The sequence below is a fragment of the Pelodiscus sinensis genome, chromosome 1 (genome assembly GCF_049634645.1).
Source record: "Pelodiscus sinensis isolate JC-2024 chromosome 1, ASM4963464v1, whole genome shotgun sequence".
NCBI lineage: Eukaryota > Metazoa > Chordata > Testudines > Trionychidae > Pelodiscus > Pelodiscus sinensis.
The window spans coordinates 200,388,648-200,414,426 of record NC_134711.1 but is presented as its reverse complement, the minus strand read 5'-3'; the positions used below and the strand labels follow the sequence as shown (position 1 = coordinate 200,414,426).

Sequence of the window (25,779 nt, the reverse complement as noted above, 5' to 3'; positions counted from 1 at the left end):
ACAAAAACTTCATGACAGTATAGCAGCAAATCAGGGTAATGGCATTTTATTATGAACTGTTCTTTTTGGTGAAATCTCAGTTTCAGAGTTCTTAATTATCTGTGCTGCTAGGGAGACTCCTCTGAGGGATGACATAAGACCACATGTTTGTGCTAGTTGATTTTTAAATAAACTTTAAAAATAACTTTGTAAACTATCTGAAAAGAAAACCATATAAATAGTTTCACTAAAACATAAAAATGAACTTGACACATTTACCTAATGAAATGTGCTAACAAGACTGTTTTGGACTCTGCTGTTTGGGTCCTGGGTCAACAAATAGGAAAGTAGTTGCAGACATGAAATGCTTGGCATTGTAAAATAAGTGGCACTGAATGCAGATAAAATGCAGTAGTTTCTGACTTCTGTTTCAGGAAACAACGATAGTATTAGCTCCCAAGAAAGTACTTTTTAGACAGAGATGCAATTAGATTCTCTGTGAGCGTACATCTACACAGTAGGGCAAAAGTCGAAATAATCTATGAAACTTGAGCCATGTCAATTGCACAGCTTAAGTCAAAATAGCTTAATTCCATCTTTGGCGTTGTCTACACAGCAGGAAGTTGAAGAAAGAACACTCTTCCTTCAACTTCCATTACTCCTCGTGAAATGAGGGTTACCAGGAGTCAGAGTAAAAAGCCCTCCAGCTTGACATTAGTTTAAAATAAAGGCTTATAGTGTAGATGTGTGTTATGTTATTTCCAAATGTCAGTTATTCCAAAATAATGCTGCTCTGTAGACATATTCTGACTGACCAACTGCAACATGAAACAGAGATCAGGGTGGAAAATGAGTAGTTCATAACTATGACTAACTTCTAACAAGGTTTTACAAATATTTATTTTTCTGACAATATTGTTAAGTTTGACCTTCATGTTACGCCAGCTATTACAATTGATTTTCTTACATGACTACTGATCCTTGTAGAATTTGCTAAGCCATCTTCTAAAGCATGTGCTTCTGTTGCTATGGACTTTGGCTTAGTTTCTTTTCCTTTTGATGCACATGTCTTGCAACAAGAAGCTGAAAAGCGCTTTTGAGAAATTTGTGGATCAGAAGATGAACATTGTCCCATTTGATATGCTTATTAAAAAGCTTCAAGATGCATTATGACAAAGTCCTCACTATGAAGAAATTTCTTCTACTTTGACTAAACTGTTAAATCTTTTATATCACCACCTTATTTAGAGTGATGTACTTCAGAAACTAATCATACAGTATACTTTCCACATGACATTAATGTCCCGCTGGTACTGAAAATGCACAGCATCTTCCTTGTGTTTTTTCTCTCTCAATACACACACTTGCACAAACACATCACCAGAGAAATACAGATAAATGATAAAAGTTAATAAGGAAAAATTAAATTAAGTGGGAGAGAAAATTTAGTTAGACAATATGTAGCACCTGATCTTGATCTGAAATATATTTTCCATAGTGATAGTGAAGATTGATATGGCGTAAAGGGGACTCCCCTCCCCCAAGACAATTAGTTTCTACACTAAAAAATGAGAACTGAATGAATTTATACAAAAGCAAAGGTGATGCTGCATGAAGAAGAAATAGTTTTTTACTTCTGTTTTGTGAAACAACATTGCAATTAGCTCCTAAGTACTTTCTAAACAGAATTGCAATTAGATCCTCTGAGACTGATCAAAATGCAAAAGCAATGAAGTCGAAGAGACTCATCACTCTAAAACAGCAAAACATGATGAAGTGAAAGTAAAACAGAAGCGTTTAACATTATTTGAAGGCTACTACCCCTCATTCCTATTGAACACTCAAACCAAACACTAGAAACAACATTAAAGCTTCTAGCAGAAACACACAATAGAAAACTTATTTAAATCAATTAGAAACCTCCTCATTACTAGTCCACCACATCATAAAGAAGGAAAATAATTAAAGTATACACTGAAGGAAAATGAAATACAAAAATAATATATCGCCTTGCTTAGGTTAAACAAGAATGAGTATATGAAAGAGAGCAAGTGGGAGAACAAATATAGTGTCTAAGAGTAATCTGGAGCACTAGAATAGTTATAAAGGTTCCAATTCTCACACAAGTGACTTGAAATAAAATGGAATCATGCCAAGAAAATACATGTGCATTTGTGCTTCTTGAAAGATTGACTCTCAGGAGTCAAATTATGTGGGATTTCCATAATCTGGAATTCAAGGCCAGATTCTATTTGTATATCACATAGAAATAGGGCAGAACAGAAATAGGAAAGAGAGCACAGAGGTCAGCTGCAGGAGTGTACTTTATTTCCTTAAACTTAGTTTGTCACTTCAGTGTTCCTGAAACGTGCCAGATAGCTACACTTCACAGTGTTGTCAATTTAATTATGGATGGGTGTATCATAAACATGAAGAGTGGCACTATCCCCAACCCATTACATCTACAAGCCTCAAAAAAGGACCTTGTCTAGACCTAAAAGGTTAATTCAATATCCATGTCCAAAAAGGTTGCCAATTAACTCTTAATTTTGTCTATTAAAATCTGAAACCCACTCCATGAATGTGACTGAGATCAAGGTGATTTCTTATCATATACATAAGTGGTAAAAAAGGCTTCAAATACCTAGAAAACCTGGAATATCAATTTCAAATCCTTTAGATGAAGAATCAAAGAAGAATCACAACAGGGAGTAAGCTGGAGAGCACACAGGGGAAGAAGTAGGTTGGATAGACATCTATCAGAAAGTATATAGATCAGTGTTTCTCAACCTTTTCTTATAAAAAAATTATAAGTACCCCCAGTACCTACAGTTTTCAGACACAATTTTTTTTTCTGTCTTTGCAACATATTTGTGTTTAAACAATTTAATTGTAGCTGGGCAGGCCATGACATTTTTGGATGTAAAAAGTACAAAAATAATAAAATGTTGTAAAACTTAAACCAAAAATTCAGTTTTCTCCAAATTTCAGTTGTGTTTGAAATGTCCTCCCCCCCCCCATCCCCAGACTTCTCTCGAGTACCTCTAATGGTGCTTGTTCCACTGGTTGAGAAACACTGATCTAGATGATGCTTGGTCCTGCCATGAGGGCAGGAGACAGGACTTGATCTCTTGAGATCCCTTCCAGTTCTAATATTCTATGAAGTCGAATAGCCAGCAAGTAGAGAGAGAGAGAGAGAGAGAGAGAGAGAGAGTGCACAGACAGATTGCAATGATCTCAGGGATGGAGGGAGACTCAGCCTTCATAGGGCTAAGAGAAAAGGGACAGGGCTTCCATCTTTACTGAGTGAAGAAGAAAGGCCTGGATAGCAGAACTTATATTAGAGGGAAGCAGGAAAAGAGTGAGACATCTTCAGTTATTAATTCTACATAGCACTTAAACTGCGCTTTACATTTTCAAAGTGTTCAGTGTTTTAGGCGAGTTAAAGTAATACAGTTGCTGACATTTTAGTATTTAGGCCCATTTGTTATTTTAAAATATGCAACATTTAAATGCTTAATCATTCATTTAATATAAACTTTTTTCTCAAGATTAAATGGCAATTGCATGATTATAGATGGCTAACGAGCTCTTAACGCTCTGAAATATATGTTAGGATAATGAGCAATTTGATATTTGAATAAAATGCCAAATGTCTGATGGTTTTTTACAATGAAATATTCAGCAAAATGATAATTGCTAGAATGATTATATGACTAGCAATGAATATTCCCTAGAATGCAGGTGTTTAGGGCCAGAGTGGACAATCCTTACCATGTTGGTGATCATATAGTCACTTACGTTGTCTTTCTGACTTCAACAGAACAATTTGTAGGATGAAGGGACCTTTAGTTGCTCAGTTTATCCCATAATATGAAACTTTTTTTTATTGTTTGTGAATTTTACAGAGTTCATGTGGGTTGTCCAGCAGCTTTGAATTCTTTAGCAGGTCTGTACTATTTTTTGTTTTTGTTTTTAATTAGAAATATCGGCAGAGACAGAGATCTAAACTGCAACACACAGTAGGGTGAAGAGCAGGATCCAAAGTATAGATGCAAAACTACTAGATATGAGTGCCACAGACATTTAAAAGGAAGTACTGTAGGAAAAGACACCAAGTCCAGGAGATATTTCTAACAAAGAAAAAGGAAAAAGTTACTAAAATTGCTGTGTGGGGGGGAAAAAAACAAATCTGAAAGCTTAGTTTTCAAATGGTATAGCTGTTATTTGGTTGGTATGAATATCACCATAACTTAAGGCTGTTACTCTGAAATTCAAAATGCCAGTATAAGTTCAGTATTAATAAAAGGCCTAGCTGCCTCCCAATCCCAACAATGGCTTGCAATAAAAGGGAGAACATAGCTCCTTGAATGAACATCATTCAAGAATGATTTTATCTAATGCTTAGAATAACTTCAGAGAAGTAAAATATGTATCACATCTCTAAAAATCAATCTACATAGTTTTATGTCCACAGTAGCTAAGACTCCTTAAGGTGAAGGTAACAATCTGCTAAGTACAGCAAAGATTGTTAAAATATATGTGTCAGCAAATACTGAACTGCTGGTATGACAGTAGCCTTTGCCATGTTCTCATTCAGGCCTGAGTTACCCACAGAGGCTACGTCTAGACTGGCATGATTTTCCGGAAATGCTTTTAACGAAAAAGTTTTCCATTAAAAGCATTTTCGGAAAAGCGCATCTAGATTGGCAGGACGCTTTTCCGCAAAAGCACTTTTTGCGGAAAAGCATCCGTGGCCAATCTAGACGTGCTTTTCCGCAAAAAAGCCCCAATCGCCATTTTCACGATTGGGGCTTTTTTGCAGAAATCAGATAGATAAATAAATAGAGATTGCCTATCTCCTAGAACTGGAAGGGACCTTGAAAGGTCATTGAGTCTAATCCCCTGCCTTCACAGCAGGACCAAGTACCATCCCTTACAAATTTTTGCTCCAAATGGCTTCCTCAAGGATTGAATTCACAGGCCAATGCTTAAACTACTGAGCTATCCCTCCCCCAAACAAATCACTGTTGTCTACCCTGGCCCTTTTGCACAAAAGTTTTTCGGAAAAAGACTTTTGCCCAAACGGGAGCAGCATATATTTCTGCAAAAACACTGACAATCTTCCATGAGATCGTCAGTGCTTTTGCGGAAATTCAAGCGGCCAGTGTAGACAGCTGGCAAGTTTTTCCAGAAAAGCAGCTGCTTTTCCAGAAAAAGTGGCCAGTCTAGACACAGCCAGAGGGTAAATGGGGTATAATAGCCTAGTTCATAAAAATAAATGTCTCCTAATGTCAGTTTGTGATTGCACAAACTGTGTTGCAATTTTAAAACCATAACCTGGGTTTCAATTACTCAAGCTTAGTATGGATCTATAGGAGATTAACGAGCTTAATTATGTGGAAGATACTTGTGCTAAAAAGGATGCTGATTTTTTTTAAGCTAATAATGTAGGGTTAGGCACTGAAGAAGTTCAAATGGCTGCTCTGTCTGAGTTGGCTAAGATCATTAAATCTGTAGCCAGCTAGAATGATGATTCCACTATGGATAGGTGGCATAGGACTTGACTGAAGAGTATTTTATATATCTGCAAACCGGGGATCATTAATATAACTCACTCTGCTTGGACAACTTATTGCTTCATTCAAAACCTTTCTGAAAGATAAACTACCTGAAAGTTGAGTCTCCTAGTAGTAATATACTGTTACTATGGTGTTCCCTGTGAACCTTTCCTCAGGCCACATTCAAGATGATTGATGGGCCCACTAAAAACTGAAAAGTGAATGTGGCTAGGGAATGGCTTTGTTGAAGTTCAGTGTAAGAATTAATTAGACAGTGATGCTAAAAAGTATCAAAAGAATCCTTTTGAATGGTTTGGACACATTCTAAATCCTACTGCTCTGCATCACTGATTAAATTATCATCAAAATCTTTAATTGAACCTACTACATATTTTAAAGAGATGGATGAAGAAGATATGTGAAAGTTAGTATCCTTTGAATTTTGAATTTTCAAAAATAATCAAAGTGTTGCAATAATAGAAGACAATGCTTTTTAAAACATTCGCCATTGAAAATGTCTAATAACAGAGATGATTTTATCAACAAAATTCTATTTCTTCCTTTGCTATTCATATCTATTCTCATACATACAAGCCATATAGATCAAACATATTACTTTGTATCAGGTATCCTTTATTCACTAACACTTAAAGGTTGATAATGACAATTACTTACATATCTACCTATTTTTTCTCATCTTATAAACTCTATTATTTTTGGAAAATGAAAGTGCTGTTCTTAACATAAAAGTAAGTGAAAATGTTTCCCCACCAGTGTACTGTAAATATTTAAAATTTGATTTCTCACCTTTATAGTGATAATAATGAGAAAAATCAGAATTGTTGTGAGGAAATTGCTTTTGTGAACAATGTTTTGTTTGTAAATTATAACTTGCCGCTCCAAGAAACCTACAACTGAAGGAAACAATTTCTCTCTGGCTTGCCATCGATTATGAGTCCGAATTTGCTCATGATTTGGAGTATAAATATTGAGGGGAGAGGACAGTAAATGATGCCAGCAGGAATCAAACAATCCAGAAGTGAAACAAACAAACAAAATAGTTAATGGTCACAACACAATCAGCTATTGCTCTCAGTGTGATTTGAGTTTCATTTTGTTTGTTTTGTTAGTTTTAGGATTTTCCTTTTCATATATGAGGAATACATACATACAAATGAGACACAAAATCATAATAGAATCTGATTGTTATATATTTGTGTCAACTGACGCATTGGGCAACTCGTGTCTGATATTTTGAGGGCTTGCCTATTTCGAAATTTTTGAGGGCTTAGCTATTTTGGAAATATATATATATATATATATATATATATATATATATATATATATATATATATATATATATATATATATATATCAAGCATTTCAACTTCCAACTAACTAGATGGATAAGACGTGTAGTCTACCTACTTAGTATCAATATTTTGAGTCAAGAACTTCCTGATAAAGAAGGAAGCTATGTTTGTGACAAGAAATGCAGCTCATTATCAGTTTGCATGTATCAGCAGTCTTATTCCATTTTTATTTTTAGTAATCCTATACTAGAGATTACTTTTGTAAAAGAAATCGTTTATAAGGGCTTAGGCCTGGGGCTGCTCTTAATAGGTGGAGGGTCCATGGCTCTCAGCCTGCTCTGACTTCCAATGCAGCCAGGCCATCAGGCACAAGAGGAGAGGGCTTGACTCCCCAGGCTTTTGGGTAGACTCTGCCACGCTTGCTTCTGACACGTTACCTCATCTTTTGGCAGCAGGTGAGGTTAATATTGAATTGAGGGTACTTTAATTCTTTTGGGCAGGAGCTGTTAGCTACTCACCTCCTCTAAAGGGTTTTTTGAAGTATCATAAGAGGTCACATAGGGTGTGTCTAGACTACATGCCTCCTTCGACGGAGGCATGTAGATTAGCCAGATCGGAAGAGGGAAATGAAGCTGCGATTAAAATAATCGCGGCTTCATTTAAATTTAAATGGCTGCCCCGATCTGCCGATCAGCTGTTTGTCGGCAGATCGGGGGAGTCTGGACGCGATGCCCCGACAAAGAAGCCTTTCTTCATCGACACAGGTAAGCCTCGTGAAACCAGGCTTACCTGTGTCGATGAAGAAAGGCTTCTTTGTCGGGGCATCGCGTCCAGACTCCCCCGATCTGCCGACAAACAGCTGATCGGCAGATCGGGGCAGCCATTTAAATTTAAATGAAGCCGCGATTATTTTAATCGCGGCTTCATTTCCCTCTTCCGATCTGGCTAATCTACATGCCTCCGTCGAAGGAGGCATGTAGTCTAGACACACCCTTACTGTAAAGCTGAGGTACTGCTAGAGATAACCTGAAGAATGTTGGTTCTAGAAATAGATGACTGACAAATATTATTTATTCTATTGTAGCTTTGCGATCCTAATGGCATCCAAATGCAAAATGGCTAGAGGCTCACTGGAATCTGATAGTTAGTTTCAGGCTATCCTGAACTGTTCAGCATACCTCAACTCACTAATGTCATTGCCCATATATAAAAGGTGTCATGTAAGACATCAGAAAATATGACAACATACTGATCATTAGTATTATTATGGGTTTTTATAGAGAGGACAAATTAAAAATTAAAAATCTGTTAAATTATGTTCTTAAAATGTGTCTGCTAGGAAGGGCTAAAGTTATCCCAACCTAGACAGAATAATGTGGTTCTATCACCTTGAAGGTATTTCAGAGGTACATTAAGAGGCAATTGGAATACTATTTACATGGACAGTAAGTAGGACTATCCAGCCAACAATAAGTGGAGAAGATAAAGATAACCAAGCAGTATTATAGCAAGGGGAGGAGACTGCAGGAAACAGATCAATTTTTATTTTAACAAACACCAGGAGGGGACGAAGCCAGAACAAAACTTTCTTCACTTGGAGACTCCATGTCACCTTCTTTATAGCTTTAATGAACATTATTTTGGGGTGTAATCATCAAAAGAATCTATTTCAAAGTTTGACTAGACTGTAAAGGAGAGATGCAAAAAACCCCAAAGATTTTTCCACCTAAATGACACTGTACTTTGTGGGAGATCCTGACCAGAGGGCTGGTCGGCCATCATGCTGGAAATTAGATAGGTAAGGAAACTATCTTGAATAATGCCTGCACCTTGATTTGTTGTCTCTAGGAAGCATTTATACTTTTATTATTTGTTTGTAATCATTTATACTCGCTTAAAATTTTCTCTCTTTTTGTTAATGAACCTGTTTTACTTTTAATCAAACAAAACACACAGCTCTGGGTTGTATTTAAGATGACTATTAACTCCTGTAAACGTGTCAAGGAGCTGGGAATGACATCTTAAAGGAACAAATGAATATCTCTCTGGATGATTCAGTAAAAAGCTATACATTGCAAAGCACACAATTTGGGGAAAATTCAGTATGGGAAAGTATTGGGGTCATCTTGCCAGGTGTAATCAGACCTAGTGTATATCAGCAGGTGACTGGGGACTAATAAGCAGGCTGCTGAAATCAGCATTACTGAATCAGAGCTGCTTATCACGTACTCACTGAATGCTGGTTGGGAGCATCCAGACAAGGAAACTACAGTAGCAGCACATTTTAAGGCACTCTGATGAAACACTTTTAGACAACCATTTCTTGATTCCTCACTTAGGCATTCAATTGTCTCATAAACCTCTAAAGCATTTGTTGGTGGGAGTCTGAAAAATGCAAGAGTTGTAAGGGTCAAACAATTTTCTCCAAGAACTCTTTATGTATGTCATTTGTTTATAAACACATAAATATTTAAATACTTTTTCATGTAAGCAAGTGCTGTAGTTAGAATAATGTTATAATGATAGAGGCAAGTTTTCCATGTGCTTATGAATGGGGAGCAGAGGTGTTCCATCAAATAATAGCTCTAATAATATATTTGACTCCTCTGGATTAATTGCAATAACATCTTTCATGTACGATACCAGACATTTTTGTCAACAGAAGTAAAAAAAACCCCTCAACTTCTTAGTATGTTGCTTTCAACTGCATGCCACTCTGCATGGCATTAATTTCTACTTCCAGTGCACCACTCTTCAAATGTAACTTTTCAGTCCTTTTGTCAGCCAGAACACTGATGTCATCTGTGGTAGTAGGGAAAAATAAAAAATAAACATTGCCAGTGGCTCAAATTTCTCAAAAGTCCATAAACTTGGCTAGCAAATTCATTGTGCGGATTTTTCAAATCATTTATTCATCTGCACAAAACTCTTCTAAGTCTTCATGTCCAAATGTACTCTCTTCAAACATCTCTGTAAATGTTTCCATGATCAGGAAATGCTATAATGCTTTCTTTTCTATTAGAGCTATCCACAAACCCAATTTCTTTTGAATTCATTACCCCCAAGAGTGCAGTAACCTCTCTTTCCCACTGGAGCTGTTGAGTGAATTCACTGAGCTTTTTAATAAGGCTGGTCACAGGAACAACCAAATGCACCTTTTCAGTGAGTTCATCATATTTATTTCTTGACTCCAATAATATGTGGACCAGGATGAAGACGTTAAATCCTTTGAAAAGCTCAAGAATTTTTTTTTAATATACTCAAAAACCCAGTAGGAATTTTAGATGTTGCTTGTAACAAACCATCTGCAGAGGTTTGATCAAAGCAGCTTTGAACTTACAAATGTTGAGAGCCTATGGATTAAATAAAGTTAACAGCATTTACATCTACTCCTGTAACAGGTGTCAAGTTGATTATTTTTCATCATAGAAATGGCTGATGAAAAAATGTTGAGGTAACTTTTTTGTTGAGAATATGTTTCTTTAACTGGCTGTAAATATCTTGCTTTCTTCATCAGTGATAAGTCATCAAAATATTTTTCGTCATGACACTTTTGCCAGCTGTTCATTTTTGTATGCTTGTCATGAAAATGATAGGTGTTCTATTTTCAAAGGTTCAACTAAAATACTCAAGATTACAGTTAATTTAGCTTAATCTTATACAAGAAGTTTTCCTCGGGCATCTGCTTTCTTCAGCATCTCAAAATGGTGAAGGTCTGTTGAAGTAAATTCAATCCATTAACTCTCTTTCTCCACTTACTATGTGCTCTTCTCTTGACTACTCATTGATTGAAAGTAGAAATAATAAGTTCAGATAGTACATAGACTCATAGAATACTAGAACTGGAAGGGACCTTGAGCGGTCATCGAGTCCAATCCCCTGCCCTCATGACAGGACCAAGCAACATCTAGAACATCCCTGATAGATATCTATCCAACTTCCTCTTAAATATTTCCAACGGTGGAGATTCCAAAACCTCCCTAGCTAATTTATTCCAGTGTGTAACCATCCTGACAAAGTTTTTCTCTAATGTCCAACCTAAACCTTCCTTGCTACAATTTAAGCCCATTACAGTAATAGGCATCAGTATAAAGCCCTGGAATAGATCTCATAAGCAAGTTTTCTGGATGAGTAAAAGTCTTGTGTTCTGCAGTCTGAGAAATTAAATTCTTTTGTATGTTTCCTCCTCACCATTAGAAACCTGACAGTAACTGAGATTTTAGATCTCCATCCAGGACAGTTTGTATCATGCTCTCTCTTCTTCCTTGGCAGGCTGCATTAGTGTCACTTTCTGCAGCACCTACTGTTGCCACAGAAACACCTGGAGGCACTGCAAAGAGACACATACCCTGTGAGGCATTCAGCCATGGTGGATGGATCAGGAAGCAGAAAAAAAAGAACCCCAATGGGGTGAAAGGGAATGTATTTAAAAAACAAGCCAACCAGCAACAGCAGAGGAAAATAAAAAGCTGTGTGTGTGTGTGTGTGTGTGTGTGTAAGAGTGTGTGTGTGTGTGTGTGTGTGTGTGTATGTGTAAGAGAGAGAGAGAGAGAGAGAAGCCAATAGGTGGAATTGAACTGTCATTTACTTGTGCAGGACGTTCTCTTAAACTTACTATGTTGGGTTTTTGTTTGTTTTCTACTAAACAATTAACAATATTTTAACAAAAATGTAGTTGTCAAGAGACTTAATTTTTTTCACAAGGAAAGAAAAAGGACAAAACTTCTACTTCCACAATCATTCTACCTGAAGCCAAAGTAACTTAAGTCAGGAGTGGATTTAATATTGAGGAAAGTTAGAGAAATAACGCACCTGGCTTTAAAGTGTGAGAGGATGGGAGTAGGAATCTTTAAGACTCTTAGGTTTGGATAGGAGCCAGAATAAGTGAGTGAGTAGTATTACCTACATCTTTGAAATTGTATTTCTGATATTTTGGGATTCTTAGAGAAGCCCATTGTTTCTGGACTCAGAATCTATCTTCTAGATTTACTAATTTTTGTCATCATCACATTTCCTGGAAATGGCTTGACTTACATCAAGAAGAAAAGCTCAGATTCTATAATAGGTTTTGAATTTAACTTTTTGTAATGTAGATGAAAGATGAAAACAAACACAGCCTTTCTGTATTGAAAGTTTCTCTGCATGAATCAGCTATATCATTTTAACTTACTTGCTTTTTGGACCAAGAGTAAGCAAGTTAAGAGTAAAAGCAAATGGGATTTCACTGATATTCTGATCAAATCTATATAACATAATATCTTGAGTTGCAAGAGGATAATCAGAATGAGCCTTGCACTTCCTCTTGTTTTTCCCAACCTAAAAGAGAAATTAAATACAAGAAAAAAGCTGCAAAAGACATTGTATTGAGATCAATAGACATGAGTCCAAACACAGAATAGGTAAATAATGTCCTGTGAAATAGCTGCTACTACCATTGTTCCCACTTGTCTCATATGCTCTGAAGTTTATACTCAGAAGTTTATACTGCTCTGAAGTTTATACTGTTAAAAGGTAGAAACCAAAAAAGGGGCCATGGATCTGACACTATATTAATGGCAACAGGGAGGTACTTTTTATAATTAATTATATTATAATAAAATCTCTGTCAAATAACTTTAAAGGCTTCAGGGGTAGCCGAGTTAGTGTGTACAGGAAAAAACAACAAATGGTCTGGTAGCACTTTATAGACTAACAAAACATGTAGATGGTATCATGAGCTTTTGTGGGCACAGCCCACTTCTTCAGCTGACTGGAGTTTTTAAAGGTTTTAAAACTTTTAAAAGTTTCTCTTAAGCAGCTATACTTTGAAAAATCAAGCAGAAGCCAGCACTCCACTTAAGTACATTGTCATGCCTGTTTATTACAGAAAATGTATTCTCAGACTATATAGTTTACTGAAGCCCCTCTAACAGTCTCTGTTAAACATAAAGTGGAAGCTTCTTTTTTTGATGTAAATCAAACTTTTATTGAAATATACATGTGTATGTAATGTTTATTCTTAGATCATACAGAAATCATTCCGGGTATTGAAATATTCTATAGAATCAGAGCTCAAGCTAGTAATCCTGAGAATTGAAGAGATTTACACCCATAAACTTCTTTATTAGGTTTTTATTCATGCAGTTTGAAGGCATAGTGTCAGCTTTTTATCCAGGCTCTTTTCATTACGTCTCCCTGTTGGTGTTGCAACACATGCTGTGAATGACCTCCAGAGATTCCTCAAGCTATATGCAGAGAGTAAATTGAATCTGAAAGCTTTATTGGACAAGTTTGTCTTTCAGCTTGTGCCTGGTGTCAGTTATATTGAAAAATAAAACTTCTCATGAAACTGGGTCCTGACCTTGAAAATTCTCCAATCAAACGGTAAGAGATTAAGTTTTGTGCCATATCACTATTTGTTAAATGTGGCATATGCAACAAAAAGGGGAAAAGATTTCTTAAAGGAAAAGGAAACAATTTTTCTGCTTTTGTTACATAGCTTCAGATGGAGTTGAGCTTTTTGCTTGCACCCAGTTTGTTTAGCCAGACTTCCCTTTGCAGGTATAGTATACTCGTTGGCTACGTCTAGACTGGCATGATTTTCCACCATTCTTTTAACAGAAAAGTTTTCCGTTAAAAGCATTTGCGGAAAAGAGCGTCTAGATTGGCACGGATGCTTTTCCGCAAAAGCACTTTTTGTGGTAAAGTGTCCATGCCAATCTAGACGCGCTTTTCCGCAAAAAAGCCCCGATTGCCATTTTCACGATCGGGGCTTTTTTGCGCAAAACAAATCTGAGCTGTCTACACTGGCCCTTTTGCACAAAAGCTTTGCGCAAAAGGACTTTTGCCTGAATGGGAGCAGCATAGTATTTCCGCAAGAAGCACTGATTTCAGACAGTAGGAAGTCAGTGTTCTTGCGGAAATTCAAGCGGCCAGTGTAGACAGCTGGCAAGTTTTTCCACAAAAGCAGCTGCTTTTGCGGAAAAACTTGCCAGTCTAGACACAGCCCTTGAGAATGCAATATTGTATATTGTATACTAAGTGATTGCTTCAGAAAGCACAGTTGTGAAACACTACTAAAGAGAAAACTAATTTCTAATATTGTGTATCTTTATAAAGCTGAAATGTATTTATTTTGTATTTTTTCTATGGTCTCTGGAGACAATCCATGTGGAATAGTAAATTAATCAACTATATATTTAACAAGAAAAACAAAAAATGAATAGAAAATTGATATCAGGCAGTGTAACATTATAATTAAGGTTAATTTGTGTTGTTGTCCTAGTCACAGACTAGAATCCTATTGAGCTACTGGTTGAACCTCTCAAATGTGGGACTTGTTGGTGCAGCAACATTCATGGTCCATCTGAACCACAGAAGTTCCTGGGCCAGAGAGGCCAAGTGGCCGAGAGCTAGGCCACAAGAGGGCTTGTGGCCAGGAGTTTGCCTGGGACCATCAGCTGTGGAGCCAATGGCCAGGAGCCCGGCCACGGTGGGCAGCTCAAGGCCAGTGGTTGTATTGGAGCCGGCATCTCAGTCGGGGGGGGGGGGGGGTTGTGGCACCCCAACTGAGGTGGAGCAGCATCCCAGCTGCAGCTGGTGGTGGCTGCCGTTGGTGTCTCAGCTAGCATCGGTATCTCGAATGGGCATGGTAAGGGCAGCAGGGTCAGTGTCCCTGCCCGGGCCAGCAGTGGCAACCTGGCTGGAGCTGGTGGCAGCAGTGGGGCCAAGAGCCTTGCTGGGGTGGGCAGCCCAAAGCTGGCCATGCAGCTGGGGCTTGTGGTGGCAGCAGGATGGTCTGAGAGGGGCTGGTGATCAAGGTGGGGGAAGGAGGAGTGGGGGTCAGGAGAGAAGCTAGGTATAGAGGCCACAATTAACCTCCCCTGGTCTGGCAAACTCCCTCATTCGGGTCCAGTCAGGTCCAAAATTTGATTTGTCAATTTTATGTGTGTTCACTTTTTTTGATTGTATCACTTTGGCATATATTGTCATGCCAATTTTCTTCCACAAATTGATCTGAGGAAGTGAGTCTGGCCCTAGAGAGCTCATCACCTAATAAACCATCTTGTTAGTCTTTAAAGTGCTACATAGTCTGGGTACGTCTACACTACAGCGCTAGTTCGAACTAACTTAGTTCGAATTAGTTAATTCGAACTAAGCTAGTTCGAACTAACGCATCTAGAACTAAAAACTAGTTCGAACTAGCGTTTTGCTAGTTCGAACTAGTAAGTCCACATTGAGTGGACTCTGAACAGGGCTTAATGATGGCCGGAAGCAGTGCCGGCAGGGCATAAAAGGAGGACTTAGAGCATGGAGATACTGTCTCAGGCTAGCCGAGGGCTGCGCTTAAAGGGTCCCGACCCCCACCCCGGACACACAGTTCTAAGGGGTGCCCCGCTTGCAAAGAAGTTCTGGCTTGGAGTGCCCTGAGTGCCCACACTGGGCACATCACACCACTCGGCCATCAGCCCGGCTGCACTTGCCGCAGGCTGCCATCTGGGGAGAGGGAGTAATTGGGGGGCTGCAGGAGAGCTTCCACCCCCAGAAGCCCGCAGAGCCAGCCCAGTCCTCCCCATCGGGGGCTCGTACCCCATTCCTCCCTCACCTCCTTCCACTTGCCCTTCCCTAGCCCCCCTTCTTCTTGATGTACAAAATAAAGATAACGTTTCTTCCAACATTGACTCTGTCTTTATTGAAAAAAACTGGGGGAGACTGGGAAAAGGAGGTGGGAGAGGGGAAGAGAAAGGCTGGGAGAGGGGAGGGCAACTAACATGATCAGGGGTTGGGAACAGGTCCCAGATGAAGAGAGGCTACAGAGACTGGGACTGTTCAGCTTAGAAAAGAGGAGACGGAGGGGGGACAGCATAGAGGTCTGTAAAAGCAGGGGTTGGGTGGAGAGGGTGCATTCAGAAAAGTTCTTCATGAGTTCCCATAAAGAAGGACTAGAGGACACCAAAGGAAAGGAATGGGTAGCAGGCTTGAAACTAGTAAGAGAAAGTTGTTCTTGACAAAGCAAATAGTTAACCTGTGGAACTCCTTGCTGCAGGAGGCTGTGAAGGCTACAACTAGAACAGAGTTTAAAGGGAAGTGAGATCAAGTCATGGAGGTTGGGTCCATGGAGTCCTATTAGCCAGAGGGTAGGAGTGGTGTCCCTGCCCAAAGTTTGTGGAAGGCTGGAGAGGGATGGCACGAGACAAATGGCTTGGTCATTGTCTTCGGTCCATCCCCTCCAGGGTCCCTAGGGTTGGCCGCTGTGGGCAGACAGGCTACTGGGCTAGATGGACCTTTGGTCTGACCCAGGACGGCCATTGTAAGCTCAGGGCTCAGTGTCGGGGGTCTCAGTGGACCCCCTTGATTTTCATGCACACCTGGTCCTGGGTGGCCAGGCTGGCAGCTCTCCTGCCCTAGACGGCCACTTTCCTGTGCCTAGTGCGGAGATCGTGGACGAGGTCCACGATGTCCGCACTAGCCCAGGAAGGTGCCCGCCTCTTGCGGTCCAGGGCAAGCTCCCGGGAGCCGCCAGCCTGGTCCCGGCAAGAGGGGGTGGGCTGGGGGGCATCGGGTGGGTGGCTCTGTGCCGTGCCAGGTGCAGGGTCTGCTAGCTGGGTGCTGGCAGGCTTGCACCTGGCACGGGCACCGTAGCCAGCCCGTGCCCCTTTAAGGGGTCCGGGGCCGGGAGGGGGGCATAGAGTTTCCCTGGTGTTGGCCAGAGTGGCCACCAGGGAAACCTGGGGAGGGCTAGCCTCCCACTAGTTCGAACTAAAGGGCTACACAGCCCTTAGTTCGAACTAGCTAGTTCGAACTAGGCGTTAGTCCTCGTAAAATGAGGTTTACCTAGTTCGAACTAAGCGCTCCGCTAGTTCGATTCAAATTCGAACTAGCGGAGCACTAGTGTAGCGCATAGGAAAGTTAGTTCGAACTAACGTCCGTTAGTTCGAACTAACTTTCTAGTGTAGACATACCCTCTGTTGTTTTATTTGAACAGTGTTACACTGTTGACTCATATTTAGGTTGTGGTTCTGTATGACCCCAAGATCCCTTTCTTTGTATGCCAGTCAATTACCAATTTGTATGAGTGCAACTCAGGCAGATCAAAAGGAGTGATCTTAATTAAGAGCTGCTAATATAAAAATGTAAAGTGACACCAACTCTAAACTTAGTTAATTTTAAAATAACGAGTTAAAAGTAATTTCAGAGTTATACCTGATCTTGAGTCCTCCTGCAATTGAAATCTGGTTTTTTAATCACATTTTTATTTTTTCTTCCTAGCTTTTTTCCTATTAAAATCCCTGCAGAAACAACCTGTCTGACTAAACATTCAGGGAAAAAGGAAACTAACTATTCAAAGTGTCAAATGCATGACTTAAACCAACTACATTAATAGAAAAAATAATTTTAATTACTTTCACTTATAGTAATTATAGACATGACATGTGAAAATTTCAGGGAAAACATTTTCAGACAGACGTGTACTATTTGTTTTCACTGCTCCATTGATTTTAGAAATGTGTTATATCTCAGTCAAAGCATGATAATAAAAAAATGTTTTAAAGAATTGTAATTTCAGATGTCCTTACTTTGCAAAAATGTGATTATAAGAATTTTGAACAAACTTACTTAAATACATTAATACTGGATCTAAATGAATCATGGAAAATATAATCTAACAAGGATGAAAGCTAAGAGTGCTGAGATTTCAGTATAACATGTTACCAAATACACACCTTAATTTATATAGTATACCTATGTTTTTACAGATGTAGCACTTTTGAATAAATACATGCATGTATATAAAGATATTATTGAATTTTTCATTATATGTCTTAGTGTGTATAAACCTATTATTGAAAATTGTCTCCATGGTGCATTAGCACACTACACAACGATGCAAACTGCATTTTCCCTCTCTGTTAATAATATTTTTCATACTACTGGCTATGAAAGGAACAGAGGGTATGTCTACATTACAAAGTTAATTCGAACTGACAGCCGTTAGTTCGAATTAACTTTCATAGGCGCTACACATACAAACCGCTAGTTCGAACTTAATTCGAACTAGCGGAGCGCTTACTTTGAACTACGTAAACCTCATTCTATGAGGACTAATGCCTAGTTCAAATTAAGGGCTGTGTAGCCACTGAATTCGAACTAGTGGGAGGCTAGTCCTTCCCAGCTTGCCCTGGTGGCCACTCTGGGCCAAACCAGGGAAACTCTTCTGCCCCCCTCCCAGCCCCAGGGCCCTTAAAGGGCCACAGTCTGGCTACAGTGCTTGTGCCAGTGGCGACCCTGCCAGCACTCAGCCAGCAGACCCTGCACCTGGCACGGCATGAGCCAGCCACCCGCTGCCACCCAGCCCTCCACCTCTTCCCGGGACCAGGCTGGCGGCTCCCAGGAGCCTGCCCGGGGTGAGAAGAGGCGGGCACCCGCCTGGTCTAGTGCAGGGATTGTGGACCTCATCCAGGCTTGGGGGGAGGCCTCCAACGTCCACGACCTCCGCACTAGGCACAGTAAAGTGGCTGTCTAGGGCAGGATAGCTGCCAGCCTGGCCACCAAAGGCCACGTGCAAACCCAGGAGCATGTTTGCATGAAAATCAAGGTGGTCCAGTGAGACCCCCGACCCTGAGCTATGAGCTTAGAACATAAGAACATAAGAATGGCCGTTGTGGGTCAGACCAAAGGTCCATCTAGCCCAGTAGCCTGTCTGCCAACAGCGGCCAACACCAGCTACCCCGGAGGGGATGGACCGAAGACAATGACCAAGCCATTAGTCTCGTGCCATCCATCTCCAGCCTTCCACAAACAGAGGCCAGGGACACCGTTCCTATCCCCTGGCTAATAGCACTCTATGGACCCAACCTCCATGTCTTTATCTAACTTCTCTTTAAACTCTGTTATAGTTCTAGCCTTTACAGCCTCCTGTGGCAAGGAGTTCCACAGGTTGACTATTTGCTTTGTGAAGAAGAACTTTCTTTTATTAGTTTGAAGCCTGCTACCCATTCATTTCATTTGGTGTCCTCTAGTCCTTCTATTATGGGAACTAATGAAGAACTTTTCTTTATGCACCCTCTTCATACCACTCATGATTTTATAGACCTCTATCATATCCTTCCTCAGTCTCCTCTTTTCTAAGCTGAAAAGTCCCAGTCTCTTTAGCCTCTCTTCATATGGGACCTGTTCCAAACCCCTAATCATTGTAGTTGCCCTTTTCTCAACTCCTTCGAAGGCCAAAACATCTCTTTTCAGGTGAGAAGACCACATCTGTACACAGTACTGAAGATATGGCATACCATAGATTTATACTTCCCCTCCTCCTTCTTCCCCTGGCTTCCCCCTTCCAGCTCCCTACTTCCAGGTTTCCCCCTCCCCTCTCCCACCCTTTCTCTTCCTCTCTCCCACCTCCTTTTCCCAGTCTGCCCAGAGGTTAATCCCCCCCCCCCAGTTTTGTTAAATAAAGAGAGTTTCTATTTTTGATCACACATATCCTTTATTTTTTACATCAGGAAGGGGGGCTAGGGAGGGGTAAGTGGAAGGAGGTGAGGGAGGAATGGGGCACAAGCCCCCAGTGGGGAGGACTGGGGTGGCTCTGCGGGCTCCTCGGGGTGTAAGCTCTCCTGCAGGGTCTCCTGGATCCTGACAGCCCCCCGATTGACCCTCCCGGATGGCAGCCTGTGGCATGTACAGCCGGGCTGATGGCTGAATGCTGTGATGTGCCGAGTGCGGGCACTCAGGGCACTCCAAGACAGGACTGTTTTGCTGTCCCTCATCGAGGTAGACAAGCAAGTGGGGAACCCTGAGAACTGTCTGTACGGGGTGGGGGTCGGGTCCCTTTAAGCACAGCCGTCGGCTAGCCTGAGGCAGCAGCTCCATGCTCTAAATCCTAACCTGATGCCCTGCCGGCACCTGTTCCGGCCATCCTTATCTTCGGTTCAGGGTCCACTCAATGTGGACATGCTAGTTCGAATTAGCAAAATGCTAATTCGAATTAGTTTTTAGGTCTAGATGCAGTAGTTCGAATTAGCTTATTTCGAATTAACTACAGGTAGTCCCCGGGTTACGTACAAGATAGGGACTGTAAGTTTGTTCTTAAGTTGAATCTGTATGTAGGTCGGAACTGGCGTCCAGATTCAGCCGCTGCTGAAACTGACCGCCAGTTCTGACTTACATACAGATTCAACTTAAGAACCCCAAGCTCCCCAAGTCAGCTGCTGCTGAAACTGATCAGCGGCTGATTCCAGGAAGCCTGGGGCAGAACAACTCTGCCTCGGGCTTCCTGTAGTCAGCGCTGGTCAGTTTCAGCAGCGGCTGACTTGGGGACGCCTGGGGCAGAGCAGCTGGGATGCTGCTGGGTTGATCCAGTAGCACCGCTCCTCGCTCCTTGGCGCTACTGGACCAACCCAGCAGCACCCCAGCTGCTCTGCCCCAGGTGTCCTGATTCAGCCACTGCTGAAACTGACCAGCAGCGGCTGAATCAGGACGCCTGGGGCAGAGGGCTGGGGTGCTGCCGGGTTGGTCCAGTAGTGCCCAGATCGGCGCTGCAGGACCAATCGGCGGCACCCCAGCTGCTCTGCCCCAGGGTCCACAACAAAAGCCTGGTCTGCTGGGGGGGGGGGGCACACTAGCTGCGCCCCCTCCCCCAGCAGACCAGGGACACGGGGAGCAGAGCTGCAGCGGCAGCGGGGTGCCGCGCCTCTGAGGCTTTGCTCTGGCAAAGTCTCAGAGGCGAGGGACCCCGCCGCAGCTGCAGCTTCAGTTCCGGTGCCTGTGGTCTGCTGGAGACCGTCCCCAGCAGACCACAGGCATCCGGAGCGAAGCCGCAGCAGTGGCGGGTTCCCGTGCTTCTGAGGCTTTGCTCTGGCAAACCCTCAGAAGCCCGGGAACCTGCCGCTGCTGCGGCTTCAGTCCCGGTGCTCCTGGTCTGCTGGAGATGGTCTCCAGCAGACCAGGGGCACCGGGAGCAGCTTACGAACGGGGCTTTCTCGCCCCGGAGCTCGCAGGTAGCAATCCGCCACCTCGACCTCCGGGGCGAGAAAGCCCCGTTCGTAAGTGCGGATCCAACGTAAGTCGGATCCACGTAAGTCGGGGACTGCCTGTAATTCAAATTAAGTTAGTTCGAATTAGTGCTTTAGTGTAGACATACCCAAAGGTGTGTGGTTAGTGACGTTCATATAATTTAATGTTTCAATTATCCGTGGATACTGAGCACAATTGACCTTGTGAATCATCTTCCCTCAAATTTAGCTGAGGTTTCTGACATAGCCTTCAGATAAGTACATTTTGCTACCTGGAAAAATAGTCGTCTATTCATTATGCCTGAAGACATACTGGCCCAGAAGGATATTAGCAACTTTTGTAGTCCTTTCTCTGTGTCCAAGAAATTATGACACACAGACATGTATACATCCACCAAAATAATTATAAGCCTAATTCTATTCTCTTCCCTACCCTCATCATGTCATATCTTAAGAAGAGATACACAAAATGTTACATTTATGAAGGGCCCGTGGCAAAAGCCCTGTAACTAGACTAGACAGAATGACACCTCACAAGGTAGTAAGGCCAAGTATTTATTTCTTTGTACTCTGTGCTGACATACAGATGTGAAAACCATTACTTTCTGGTTGTCACACAAGTCTTTACAGTGTATAATAATCTAGAAGAAATACTGCCACTGCTTCACATAGTCCCTCTTCAAACCACAACAGAGTGCCATCTTTATTCTGGACTCTTCTCTTATAGTTCATAATGATCTTACCATACAGTAGTGGTTAACACTCTGAGCTTCAGTAAATATATTCTTTGGGATTTTTTTTTTTAGCTCTGAAGTTCAGTTTGCAGGTGTATGTTTTTCTTTATTTCTGTATTACAAAATTCTGGACCCACTAATTCAATAGTAAACTTCCATTGCCATTGCCCTCAACAGGGCTAGAATACCACGAATGGTGGTTTATGTTACTTAAAACTGCGCATGGAACCATCAATACATTTAGCAGATTTTTAAAATTATTAGTAAGAAAGATTGGAAGGAGGTGCACTAACTTCAAAAGACATATGTTTACCTAACTACATAAGCAAGAGAACAATGTTTGAAAATTGGTTTTAAAAGAGATTTACGACAAATTGGCATCTCATTTTGCTTAAAGGGCCAGCGTGGATGAGCCACGCAGTGTAAACATTGTAGTACACATAAGGACTACAGAAAGGTTTTTAAAAAGTGGCTCTAACAGTTTTGACCTCAATATAAAATGAGGTCAGTACAAAGGCAGGCAGTTTGTGAAGATGGAACCAAAAGAACTGGCTGCAGTAATCATTCTGGATAACAGTACAGTTCTTAATCGAACTGGAGCCTTCCTAAACACAGGATTCATGAAACTGACTGGGCTGGACTTAAATGGGAACTTAGAGAGTTGAACATGAGAAACGTAACTTTAATTCTCAAAATTTTTCAGAATAAGAAGTTTCATTAACCTACCATTTTCTGTCTATGCTGAAAACAGCATTTTCAGGAAGGATTTCATTCATGTTTTCTTTGTAAATTCAAAGGACTTGCTAAATGTAATTAATAGCTAACTGAATCCAATCACATGAAATTTCACATGAAATAGGCAAATGGCAGCTAGAAATAAGCAAATGACTAGCTAAAATAGATATTACAATTAGGGATTAGAAAAAATAATCTTAATTCTTGTCCAATTTTTTCTAAAACTCCAGTACCTTCATTTTACATGTTTATATTTTTGTCTCTTTAAATTACAATGTTCTGATAATTCACATTATACATCTGCACATTAAGAACATGCATCATTTTGTAATTCTGGTGTTAAAGATAATGAGTCAGTGCAGGGTCTGTACTTTTGTGCCTTCTTCTTCTTTTGTTCTTTCCATTACCATTGAAACAATAAATTTACAACTCATAAAGAAACAAATCTGATATAACCAGCAGAATGCAAAACCTGACAGTAATTTTAGTGGCCTAGCATGGAAAAAATGCTTACACATTTTTTTTTTAATTCTGCAGTGTCATTAAATCGGATTCTCTGGCGTGCCTCACAACTCACTACAAAATCAATGTAAGGCACTTTCCTTGTTTTATAGCATCATTTTAAAATCATTAATAGTATTTACTTCTTACAATAAAATTGGAAAGTTTACCACTGGAGTCCTGACAGAACTAGGTGACAATTCTGAATTAGTAAGTTTCTAAGGGTCATGAAAGAGATGTCTCTATTGTTTGAACTGGTATACCAATGGCCATATTCTGCTGAAACCAGGTCTGGTGTTTTGATCTTACTAGGTTCAATCCTGAAAAATCAAGTGAATGTTTTTAGATCTGTTTAGAAGATAGAGTTGTTAACTTTCCTGGACATTGGGTTTTTCTCTTTGGCGTACTAGAAAATCATGACTAAAAGGAATGGGTTTCTTGGCTATCTGTTTTGGATGCATATTAACCACAAAAAAGGCTAGTGTAAAAATATACAGTACTTAGAAAAACATTTAGATAATTCAGATCTTCCTCCTTCTGACTGCACCATGCATCCCTCTCACCGCTGCATGTTCCTCTTTATTAACCAATGACCATGAAAGCATTAAAACCATTTCCAGGAGAAAGAAATTGAAATTTCCAGTTACTCTAATTACTAAAATGCATTTAAAGAGCAGGATTTTTTATAAAACTATAAGGCAGGTTTTGTTAACTTAGCAGCTGGGATACGTTATACAATATAGAAACAAAATTGTGAAAAATGAACAAAATTCAAAGCTAGCATACCTCGGCTATGTTTACACTGGCCGGTTCTTGTGCACGAAATATGCAAATGAGGTAAGCATGGACTATCACCGAGCCTCATTTGCATACCTAATGAGCCGCCATTTTGCAGAAGAGGCTTTTGCGCTGCCTCTTCTTGCACAACCCCCCCCCCCCCCCGAGCAATGCCATTCAAAATAAGCAGCGTAACGGCATTGCGCAAGAGGGGTTTTTTTGTGCAAGAAGGGGCAGTGTAGACAGCTCCTTCGGGCGCAAAAGCCTCTTCTGCAAAAATGGTGGCTTATTAGGTATGCAAATGGAGCGTGGTGATATTCCTCACTTAGCCTCATTTGCATATTTCTTGTGCAAGGACTGGCCAGTGTAAACATAGTCCTCTTGTTTTATACACCACTGCCTTATGTCCAGGTCCCTTAGCATCAGCTTTAAAAATCTCAACCTTAATTTTTACAACATATTTCTACTTTCTTTGCATTTGTAAATCCACTTAAAATGTACCAATACTGAAACACTTACCCAAACCAGAAGGGATAAGTGCAGGCACTCCTGAAACCGGCTTTCCTTTTAGTGCTTGAATTAAATGGCTTACTGCCGTCCAGTCAGAGTTCAAGTCTTCTAATTTTTTCTAGAACAGGAAAGTATGCATATTATTCATTTGGTAAATATTTTTAAAAAGAGGAAGCATTTGCTAATTAAGGAACATGAGATGTCTGCAGCACTGTTACCTCAAAAGAGTGATAGATCCTTTCCTATAGCATTGATGCTTATATTTCATGTTCAGGAAGTGGGTCTGGCCCACGAAAGCTCATCATCTAATAAACCATCTTGTTAGTCTTTAAAGTGCTATATTGTCCTGCATTTTGCTTCAACTACCCCAGACTAACACGGCTACATTTCTATCACTATTCTACAGGCATACTATGTCTATCATTGCATGGATACAGTTTTTCCATATTGTAGAGATGCCATTATAGCTGAGCACTCCTGGAGCTGAGCTGGTTCAGTGTCTGTGGCTATGTCTAGTCTGCAGGCTTCTTTCGGAAGAAGCTTTTCCGGAAGAGATCTTCCGGGAAACTTCTGAAAGAAAGTGTCCACACTGCCAAAGCGCATTCAAAAAGTGATCTGCTTTTTCAAAAGATAGACACTAACTCGCATATAAGGGCACCCAGAACCAGTTCAGCCAGGGCTTTAGATCACCAGTTGCTTCCAAGTGCTAGTGCCAAAGCCTAGCTGAGATGGCCCCACATGGCCATGCTGCAGTTTCTGCACCAGTTTGTGCAGGCTGCCTTCCTGGCCCAGCACGAGCTTATTCTGGAGACCCTCTCTCTGTGTGTGGGAGCAAGACCCATGCAACCACACACCACAGTTGAGAGGTGGTTTTGGAAGCTGAACACCAGTTCCAACCGGTGGGACTTGCTCGTCATGGAGCGGTAGACAACCAGTAGTGGCTCCAAAACTTTCACATGCACAAGGCCACCTTTTTGGAGCTGTGTGCCTGAATCACTCCAGCCCTCTCATGATACAACACCCACCTGCGGCCTGCCATCCCCCTGGAGAAGTGGGCTGCAATCGCCATCTGGAAGCTCAGCACCCCAGACAGCTACTGGTTAGTGGGCAACCAGTTCGGCATGGAGAAGTCCACCGTTGGGGCCCTCCTCATGCAGGTAAGGTACTCTCAGTCTGCAGTCCCTGCATGAGGGGAGGAGTCCTGGAAAAGGGGGTGTCTAGAGAAAGAGGAGTGGGGGTGGAGGGGACCTAGGGGTGGGACGGAAGCCCCATCCCTGGGGGGGATTGTGTCATCCTGCCCTCACACAGCCCTGCTGGTGGGGGGTGGGTGGCCTCATAAGGGGTGGCTCCAAGGTTTTTGTGGGGGGGAAGGGAGGGAAAGGAGTGGGCACCTCCCAAGGGCTCAGGCACTCCATCTCCTTCTCTGTTTTCTGTGGTTTATGGTCTCCTTCTGCAGGTTGTGAGGGTCATCAACTTCATCCTGCTACGCAGGGTCATCCGCCTAGGAGACCTAGACCTGATCACCACAGGATTTGCCATCCTGGGGTTCCCAAACTGTGGAGGTGCCATAGATGGGACTCACAACCTGATCCGTGCACCTGAACATCGAGTGGCCCAATATATCAACCGCAAGGGCTACTTTTCAATGGTGCTGCAGGCCCTGGATGACCACCGGGAACAG

At 41.3% G+C, this 25,779-nt stretch overlaps 1 protein-coding gene across 11 annotated transcripts in view; it reads right to left on the bottom strand.

Annotated features, from left to right (window-relative positions):
* Positions 1-25,779, bottom strand: part of DMD (dystrophin) — a 2,108,520-nt gene that overhangs the window by 602,362 nt on the left and 1,480,379 nt on the right. For all 11 annotated transcript variants that reach the window (XM_075916549.1, XM_075916586.1, XM_075916651.1 and 8 more), the window contains one exon: positions 24,108-24,216. In XM_075916549.1, the coding sequence (XP_075772664.1) occupies positions 24,108-24,216 (109 nt within the window). The remainder of the gene's footprint in view (positions 1-24,107; positions 24,217-25,779) is intronic.